Source organism: Daphnia magna, linkage group LG6, assembly GCF_020631705.1.
Source record: "Daphnia magna isolate NIES linkage group LG6, ASM2063170v1.1, whole genome shotgun sequence".
NCBI classification, from domain to species: Eukaryota; Metazoa; Arthropoda; class Branchiopoda; order Diplostraca; family Daphniidae; genus Daphnia; species Daphnia magna.
In genome coordinates, this window is record NC_059187.1 from 7,710,606 (window position 1) to 7,720,145 (window position 9,540).

At 40.5% G+C, this 9,540-nt stretch overlaps 2 protein-coding genes and 1 long non-coding RNA gene across 6 annotated transcripts; 2 read left to right on the plus strand and 1 right to left on the minus strand.

Annotated features, from left to right (window-relative positions):
• The first annotated feature begins 441 nt into the window (after positions 1–441).
• Positions 442–2,285, plus strand: LOC116924243 (transmembrane protein 272). 4 transcript variants are annotated; one of them, XM_045175141.1, is made up of 8 exons: positions 442–693; positions 899–957; positions 1,029–1,129; positions 1,190–1,242; positions 1,320–1,430; positions 1,495–1,617; positions 1,679–1,825; positions 1,894–2,285. In XM_045175141.1, the coding sequence occupies exons 2-8, from the start codon at positions 913–915 to the stop codon at positions 2,079–2,081; spliced, it is 768 nt and encodes a 255-aa protein (XP_045031076.1). In that variant the 5' UTR covers positions 442–693; positions 899–912; the 3' UTR covers positions 2,082–2,285. The 4 variants fall into 4 exon arrangements, with proteins under 4 accessions (XP_045031076.1, XP_032786642.2, XP_032786643.2 ...); XM_032930751.2 differs by having other exon boundaries at positions 451–693; positions 1,029–1,242; XM_032930752.2 differs by lacking the exon at positions 442–693 and adding an exon at positions 739–821 and having other exon boundaries at positions 1,029–1,242.
• Positions 2,277–6,616, minus strand: LOC116924237 (cGMP-dependent 3',5'-cyclic phosphodiesterase). Its single transcript, XM_032930743.2, has 15 exons — positions 6,463–6,616; positions 6,156–6,391; positions 5,944–6,075; positions 5,626–5,873; positions 5,345–5,454; positions 4,877–5,177; positions 4,544–4,769; positions 4,277–4,470; positions 4,037–4,165; positions 3,827–3,962; positions 3,638–3,755; positions 3,417–3,560; positions 3,308–3,333; positions 3,078–3,223; positions 2,277–2,985 (listed from the first exon to the last, which is right to left on the minus strand). The coding sequence occupies exons 2-15, from the start codon at positions 6,270–6,272 to the stop codon at positions 2,853–2,855; spliced, it is 2,160 nt and encodes a 719-aa protein (XP_032786634.2). The 5' UTR covers positions 6,273–6,391; positions 6,463–6,616; the 3' UTR covers positions 2,277–2,852.
• LOC116924246 lies at positions 6,429–7,178 on the plus strand. Its single transcript, XR_004394801.2, has 2 exons — positions 6,429–6,528; positions 6,613–7,178. It is a non-coding gene; the product is annotated as an uncharacterized LOC116924246 (long non-coding RNA).
• Positions 7,179–9,540: the final 2,362 nt, after the last annotated feature.

Below are 9,540 nucleotides of genomic sequence, written 5' to 3' on the forward strand. Positions count from 1 at the left end.
ATGTGCGATGTGCCATTCTCGTACCAAAGGTCTAAGAACCCCATTTTTTAGGATGCAGTTATACTGTTTAGCATTAATTTATCTTTCCAGATAAACCGAAAACAACCATAATGAGAGCTGTGTATGAAAGCTGAATCCTACTGCAAAATAATTCCACAAGTTAGTGAGTGCAAGGAATTACGAAATATTGGCATCGCAAGTCTTGGCAAAGCTCATTTTAATTCATTACTTACTTCTTCCTAAATAGAAGTTCAAATTCTTTGCGTAAGAATTTAAAAAATTCAGTTTGTTTTCGTTCCTGCATCCTAACATTTTATATTAGCGAACAAATTAGCAAAGGAAGAATGATGCACCGTTCGTTGATTCCTAGTTTTTTTAATGCCTTCCGATTTACCGCCATGATATTTTTTATGCCCAACAGGTGAAAGGTGCGTTCACAAGTACAACTCCATTACTACAATCAATCAACCATAAATATAAATTAATGATAAATCAATGAGTCATCCTTAACCTTAACTTCAAAAGTAAATAAAACCAACATGGCCCCAGGCGAACAGGCAACAAGGCAAACGAGAAACAACAGTGACATTTGATTTATTCTTCACCCAAAATATTGCAGCATTAAATCCATTCTCCCGATTCATTTAGTAGTAGATGGCAATATTTTCCGTTTTTGCTTCTTTCCAGTGGTCGGTAAGTAGGTTATTCAGTTATTTTACCATTGTGATCCGAGTTTACGTTTTGAAAAGAAGTGGCTCAAATGCGACGTACTGGCTACGTGTTGCTGTCGTATGCGTATTTCTGCTTTCCAAAGGCGTTTTGTATTGAACTTGTGTTTGTTTGTTTTTTATCATTAAACATATTATTGTACTTATTTTATATTTATTTATTACCACAGAGCATCTGGTGAATATGGTTGATGATGCTATTTCAACTGCAAATGTTTCAAATGGACATGTAAGTGTTGTATGATCTTTATATTGTTCTGCTGATTGCTTATGATGCATTAAACTTCATATTTAAAACAGATGCATGTCATACAGTCAGCTGCATCTTCTGAATCAGAGCCTATTCAAGAAGACAGTACAGTGATCAGAATTGGTGCAGATGCACGTCATCCATCTAACAGGTTACATGAACAAAGATTATTTGGATTACATATTTCCCCATCAGTCATTACTACAACTAGAGCGGAAATACAACAACCTTTACCAAGCTATGAAGAAGCTAGTGATCCTAATGGTAAAACATTTGAATTTTTTGAAGGAAAAGAAGCTTACTGTTGTTTTAACATTGGTCTGTCATTTACCTTTTGTAAGCTCCTCCACCGTCTTACGATTCGCTTTTTGGGCGAGTTAATGAAGTACGAAAGACTTCACGAGGGTTCGTTGATTTCGTCAAAAACCTTTTTTTCTTCCTACTCGGAAAAAGTATTATTATTCACTGATAATATATGATGTATGTGATACAAATAATTGGAAATTCTAATTTTAGTTGGCCTTATGGTAATCATTGGAATCACTATTCTAGTTCCTATTTGTATGCTCGTTGTCGGTTCGGTTTATTTTTATGATTGTCCAGCTGAAAATTATATTCCAATCTACTTGATAGTAGGAGGTAATAATTTTTCATCTATCTCGTAAGGGAAATGATCGTGATTGCTGTTCCATTTCCATAGGTGCTTGCGGATTATTGAAGCAGTTTCTGTCTCTCAGAGTTCGCTCTCAGCAATCTCAAGAAGCCGACCTCGAAGTTCCTGATAGCTCTTTGACAGCATCCGTTCAGTCATTAATAAATAGCTTTTTGATTTGCTGGTTCATTACGGGTAAGGATTCACGTTTTCACATATCACTACATTTAACTGTTCATATAATCAATTGTACTTTTGGTTAGGTTGCTACTGGGTGTATCACGTGTATGAACCAAACTATAGTGATCGATCAGATCCCAACTATTGTAGTCGTGTTTTGTTTTCATTTGCTTTCTGGCTCTTGACTTCGACGTACATTTTTGCTGGCGTCGCGGTAATACTACTCTGTTGCATCAGCTGCACAGCCTTGTTTTTGACAAGAAATAGATAGTTGGTGGTTTACTCTAAGGATGACGCACATAAAGACAAAGTGTAAAAAGGAAAACGTGCCAAAAAAAAAACGAACCTGCGTAACGTACTATAATGTAACAGCATTCTGCATATCAACATTCCGTGAAAAGTACATCGATTACACTTGCTGTTTTGACGCTCGTGATCATCAATACATTTTCCCATTAGGGATTAGTTTTTTATACTCACTGACATTTATTAACTTTTGATAAATCCATCGGTTAACTGAGAATAATATAGTATTAAAGTACATGAGACAAAGATTAAATGAAAACACGAAAAAGTAAAAAATAGATCGAAGGATGAGAAACGAGTGGGTTTCTGGTTGTCTGTGCTGACTAACAACATACGTACGGCTAAATATTTTTTTCAGATTATTTTTCAAGAACGGAACAAGAGAAAAAAAGAAAGTAGAGGTATTTAAGCTCCTTATTGGCACAAGCACCGGTTGCGGTTGTTGGGAAAGAAAAACAAAACAGTGTTGGTTTGATAACGACAACCAGTGCTGATAAAGTTCGTCAAGAAATTATCTCTTTGGTTGGTCAATCGTACAAATACGAATCTTCACAGACGAATCTATACCACACACGCACACGCATTTGCACTCAAATCATGTGAAAATAAAACAAAAAAAGTACGGGTGAAGCTTTTCTGAAAAATTCAGATGAAATAGAAGGGTGAGAGTTCAGTGTGATTGAATTAAGGACTAGAGTAACGTTATTCTTCTCGGCGACAACACATCAGCGAGAACTTAGTCAATGTCGTTTGTCAATATTTCCATTGGCGAAACAACGTGACCATCTTCTAGCGTTACCCACCGTTCACGATTACTGTTTACCGTGTCGACGAGTATACTCAGCTCCGGAAAGAGTTGAGCAAGCAGTCTATCAAACGGACAACGAAGAAAAAAAAATTAATGCAACAGAGAATCGTATATATTTTAAGAGTAAAAAAATTTTGAATAAAATTTATTTACGAGTAGACAGGAAGTGCGACATCATCGATAAACTGTATTTGCAAAGTGGGAATGCAAGCTTTGTCCCGATCCATCATTTCAACTGGTCGATTTCCCATGGCCTTTTCTAAATCTCCTTGCGAAAAAAATTCGCGATAAACCAGCAGCTGAAAGGAAAAAGGAAAAAGAAAAAAGACTGGCTGTAAAATTTTGATTCTTTCAACAGGAATCTGTAAAAACTTGAAACTTACGGCAGCGTTCCTTGAACTTTTCCAATCTATCAGTTAGAAAACGAAGAAATAATTCAGCGTCAACTGAAATAAAAATACTCGTGCGACTAAATCAAATACTAAGATTTACCTTTTGTTTGATCTGAAAGATCTGCTGCGGTCATCATCAAGAACAACAGTAATTGATGGTGCTCGGCCCGACTTTTGTCGAATCCCGAAGTTGCGAGATCCTTCAATTTCCTGAATATGCGTAGGTGATGCGCTAGATCAGTAGCTACAAAATCGGATTAAATTTAAAGAGTTTTTAAAGGATATAAAAACATGTATAGAAGGAAGGGGAAAAAATCATACCAAGTATTATATCTTGCATCAAATCTAAACATCGAGTGTAGTCTTTGGACGACAAGTTTTCGAAGATGTTGCAACCTTCCGTATTCAAAATACACATGGACTGGGCAAAATGGTGTCGCTGTGCGCGAGATTCAAACTTTGTTAGATAGCTTGGAAAATGAAAGCAAGTAAACATCAATAAATTCGTACCTCCATAACAGATCCTTCAGAACTGTAGAGCGCAGCTAGAACTGAGTTGGAGGCCAGCTGGAAAGAGTTGGTAGTGCCTCGGTGGTCAACGTCGTGACATAAACTTGACACCAAAAGGGCCAAAGCTTCCAAATCCCTGAGGATGAATCCATGTGATTAACGACGAAAATTAGTAACATGTATTATTTTAGGAAATCCAGAATTTATTACGTAAAATAGTCCTGCTGAACCAGCCGGAGTCGCTTAATGAGGAGGTAACTGAAGTGGAAAACCGAAAAGGCATGCATCCAGTTGTGATAGGGTGGATCACGGTAGCCTTTTCGCACCATCAAAACAAACCTACGGTATTTAAACATTTATAAAAAATGCGAAATAAAATATTAAAAAAAAAGGGTAAATAATAATTGAATCAACGCAGGGCGGAAGATGGCGGCAACGTCAATAGACAACCTGCTGAGTGTTTCCTGATTTATCGACCAGCGTTCCTTGAGACCCAGATCCTGAAACACCGCTACAACGGCTGCCGAAGTTTTAAGCTCTTCCATTGACCGTGGCACGAATCGAAACTCACAAAAGTTGATGTCAATTTTTTGCATGTTCATCGATTCTTCTTGAAGCAGTTTGAGCGTTTCTTCGTTCGAGACCTGTCGGAGAAGCACAACAAGAATGTGATACGCATAAGGTTTCCCCAAATCGCCTCAAGTCACCAGACAATACCTTCATGTGATACATCATAAGCTCGTTGCTCAGGTGGCTCCGATGCTGTGCGTCGCGCACTTTTTTGTACATGAGACCATGCACGAGGGAAATGCCGCAATAGATGGAGAAAGACATGGCCAATTCCTCATCTGCCCGCGTAAAGCAAGGAGCACTGGTTTTGTTGCACAATTCGGCTACGCCTAGGACATCGTCGCCATCTTTTATCGGGAAACACAAAATATTTCTTCCGACCAAGAATGGGAGAGAAGATTCATATCAATAAGAGAAATGCTCAAGTACGACAAATAAAAAAAAAAAAGGCGTAGATGACGTAGTGCTATAAAAACTCACCTCGTTTTGAATCCCGTGGTCTTATCTACGTCCTGATAGAACAGTGGGTGAGCGTAGGCATCCGAGATGTTAAGCAATTGACCCGTGATTGCCACGTGACCTGCAATGCCCTGATCAGCGGGAATACCCAGCTGGCGCCCATCGGTCGTGCCCCATTGTCCTGACCCGGACGACGTACCATCAAAAACCTTGGCCACTAGACATTTGTGTTGCTTGTCCAGCAAGAATAGCGAGCAGCGTTCGGCTTTGGTCAAGTGACGCGCCTGGCTCATAATCTCCTTTAGCAGTAGCTCCACATCGTCTATTGATTATCGACACGAAAGAGACAAACAGATATCGTATGTGAAAGAGCCGTCTTTGTTATCCTTTCCTCGTTTGCCATTCCCATGTGACACCTCAGTCATACTAAGCGAGTGTGTGGTGGCGTGTATGCAATGCAGCCACAGAAAGTCGTAACGAGACACGTACCCAAGTGAGAGAAAAGATTTTTAGCCACCGCCAGCAGTGATTGGCATTGTTCACGGAGCCGTCTTTCTTCTTCTAGTTCGACGGCACCAACCAGCGTTCCCAACACTTGCCTGAATGAAGCACGCGAGAAATAAATCATTACGAGACCTAATATCTTCGCCTTTCAAAACGATGGTGTCATTAGGATGGCAAAAGGGAGACGTATAACAGGCGCCAGAATTGGAATTTTGGTGCAATAGGACACATGTCGTTACGCATGAATAATAAATAAAAAAGCTTACTGAAAGCATTGATGAACAGCCTGCAGATCTAGGGAACCAAATGCATCATGTCCTTCCTGTTTGTTTACGAGAGCCACCACCAAGAAGAATTGATGATTGTCAGGTCTCTTAATCGGCACAAGCATGCAGTCTGAGAGAGCCTGGTCTAGTAAACCTTCAAGGGACCTTTGCGAGTTTGGATCCAGCCCACCCTTATCTATCCAAACTGTGTCATCATCTTCTCTCATGAGCCTACTGTATTCCTGGCTCTGCTTGGATTAATAAATTCAATGGATGAAGTCAAGAGTTAACAGTGTTTTCAATCAAAGACCAACTCACCCATATCTGGACAGGTCCTGGCAACCTCGTCTTCCCTACAACACTGACAGTAAGACCATGGTTCAAATGTTCTTCTTGAGTAGAAGTTGCAAAGGCATGGAACACACTCTGCGCCTTGGTAACTGCTCCCAACTATCCAGAAACAAAGAACACAACCATGAAAGTCTAAATGAAAGATATCTTGTAAAAACATGATGAAACTGATGGTGTACATGCTCATTGAGGATGATCTGGATGTTGCTGACACTCTGGAATTGGACCCGGGCGGCGAGTGTGAACGCATCCGGTGAAGTGCGATCCCCAGTGTCGAAATCCTTGCAGTGATCCATCGCAGGATTGATGAGTCGACGGAAGCTGCCAAGTCCCGAGTGGCATCAAAACACAAGCAAAAGGCTAAAGTATCACAAGCATTTTCACCATCAGCCTCGTTTTCTCACGTCCGGTATATCTGCAGCGAAGAATTAAACGAACACTATTTTAATAACGCCAAACTTGCCCGCCAAGATCAAAATTGATTACTGCTTCCGCTGGTGTTTATATCTTCCTCTCTCTTCGACGACTGACGACCAACAGCGCCTCTGTCAGGTATGGATGATACAAGCCCTACCGTTCGTGTTCAAAGGCCCGAGCATTTTTTTTTCTTAACAAGTCACTATTCCCCTCACGCAGCCATGTCTCCCGCCCCTCCAGCAGTGACTTCAAGCGGCGGAATTTGGCGTCTCCGTTTCACTTTGTAAAAGTCACCATGTCTTTGGGAACGGCTTACTGTGCGCAAGGCAGCAGAGCAGTAAGTGATAGGAAAAAGAATCCTTGATTTGGGCCTTTGTCGTTTATATTTGGCGTTGTCATGGCCAGCTTTGGAATAAGCATGCAAGCATTGGTACGGATAGCTACGGATGAGGATCAATTTTCGAAACTCAATTATGCTTGATGGTGGGAGTATCGCGTGCAAGGTTCGCGTCAGTTATTATTACCTAAACAGAACTCAATTTGCTCAACGTCAGAAACACTTTGCAATTCTGATGAGACCAACAACTAATCGATCAACGAGGCTTTCATTATTCTTTAGTCAAGTTCGTATATTTAACAGAGCTAAAGGAGATTTTATCAATGAAAAATAATGCCTGAAAAGAAAAGATTACGTGCCCGGAAAAACTCCAAAGCCGACTGCAGGTTGCGCCTCTGGGGAGCGTGACAACTTCAACAGCCGAGCAAAAATTCAAAAGAAAATAACATTTAGTAATACATTGCAAATACATTTCTAAGCCTCGAGAGGTCTATCGATTATTTATTTACTCTTTTTTTTCGCTTTTTTTCCGCTGTTACACTCTACGGCTGTAAGACTGTACCACGTTACTTTGTCGATAAGTCCTGTGCAGTATAGTCTGCTACTCACGCCCAAGCCAAATCGATTCAATTTGGGGAGCGGGATAAAGCCGCCCGAAATTTTGGCGAACGTTATAGTTATTATAGTTTGTGTGTACATAGCAAATTGAATAGGCAGGGAAATCGATACACAGAATACCCATATCTACGGCAATGATAATACATCATGATAATACTCCATGGGCATATTTGATTTCGATTCTCTTTTATCCAAATGGGAATGTTTGTCATCATTCTTGGCCAACTAGACCGAACGCGGTTGCCTAGACGAAAATCAAATGCTGCTGCCACATACATCATATGGTAACTCCCGCCGCTTACAATCTACTACCAACCCCCTATTCGAAACTTTGTTTTTTTTTTTTTTCATCCCCTCTCCAAAGGCCATAAACACAAAAGTAAAAGACTCGGTAAATCCGTACGAACATGAACGTATAAGTTTTCTATTCTTTTGGGCTTTTTACCAACTCCCACTCTTTGCCCTTTTTCTCCATTTGATGTCGACGCTGATTCGACATCGATCAGGCGCAAGTCTAAGCTTTCAAGAACTGATCAACAATGTTTCCTTTCTCTGCCATTTTCTTCCCACCTTAGGCGGCCTATACACCTCCGCTTCCGGCCACGCAATCTAACACAGGATGGAAGTGGTGCCCGACATCTTTCCCGTTGGTTAGCGCTAGTGAGGAGCAAGCGATCGTTGAAACTAAGCGTGCGCCCTGCAATGCATGGTTCGACATTACGACATCGCCCAATACTATGTAGGTCTAACTAGATAATTCAGGGATCATAAATCATTCCTTTTTTCTTTGAAGGGAGTGGGCATCTTTGCTCATGCAATTACACACACACAAAAAAAGGGAAATAGTCCGCGCCATATTTCCATTATGATTCATTTATGGTGTCGTCGTTTTGATTCGATTTCGATCAAAATGATGGCCATCCCTTTGGTGTGTGCCCTTAGCGCAGCGACCGCCTTCTCTATTAGGAATGGAAGCTAACTTTTTTTTCCATCATAGGCTTTACCTTCTTTGAAAAAGCCCCGATAACGATCTCCATTTTTCACCAAAATTGCGTACTTTCTCTTTATCCCTTTCCGTTCAGTGACAAAGTATAGAGGGGCCATTAGTTATAGTTACTTATAGTTACTCGTGAGTGCTTTTTACCTTCGCCAATTTCCCCTTTTCTTTCTTTTTTTTTTCTTCAAGATAATAAATAAATTATAAGAAGAAATGAGGAAAAGTTGGCTCCGGTGTTCTGCTGTTATTCGCTCGGAAGACGGAAGACGATATTGCCGAGGAGGGAAGAAAAAAAAAAAAAAAGAAGACTACCTTATCGGAGTAATCTTTCGCATTTTTTTGCGACGCGGGCGTCAAGCATTATTGCATGTGATGGTCGATCTTGGCAGTGAAGCGATTGCTGGGCAATATCGATTTGCTGGCATCAGCGGTTGGTCTACAGTACATGTCCAGCCTGTCGCTGTGGACAGTCAGCAGCCGGCAAATTGCTTCTGACTGGTTGACTGACGGAAAAATGTGCATAAATAGAGGCAACAGGAAATTCAGTGAACGAGTACTATATCTGACAGCGTCTTTTTCAAAATTCTAGAATCATAAAAAAATAAATGCAAAAGGTATCGTTTCTTCAGCGACAGTTCCCGAAGTGCGATCACCATTCGTTCCTTCCAACTTGGCGGACCTAACCCACAGTTTTTTCGTTGATCGATAAAAGACCGTCAAAGAAGAAACGGTGAAAGACGATTTGATGAGGAAAAGGAAAATGTCTGGAAACTTTTCCAGACATATAAGCGTTGCCTAAACTTGTTTGTTTCGGTTGATGGATGCACTATATTGGATCTTCAATAATAAGACAAGGTGTGAAAAGGTAATAAGGTCTGTCATTTTTAGCGGGGATTGTGATCCATTTTTATCATTTTCTTTTTTTCCCCCCATATCTAAGATGACATAAGTGCAATACTCAAGGGTGGCTGGAGAGGAGAAGAAAAAGAGTTTTCTCTGTTGCACTATGCTATCAAGACTTTGGTGTGGCATAAATCTCAAATTAGATTACCAAAAACTTCATTTTAAAAAATGTACGCAAAAGGTGTCCACTACTTTATCTTTCTCTTGGTTCTTTCCCAGAGACTGGTCGCCCGCAGTTCACGGAATATCGCTATGCAGGTCAACCAGTTTAATGTTCCAAGCACAAGTCAAC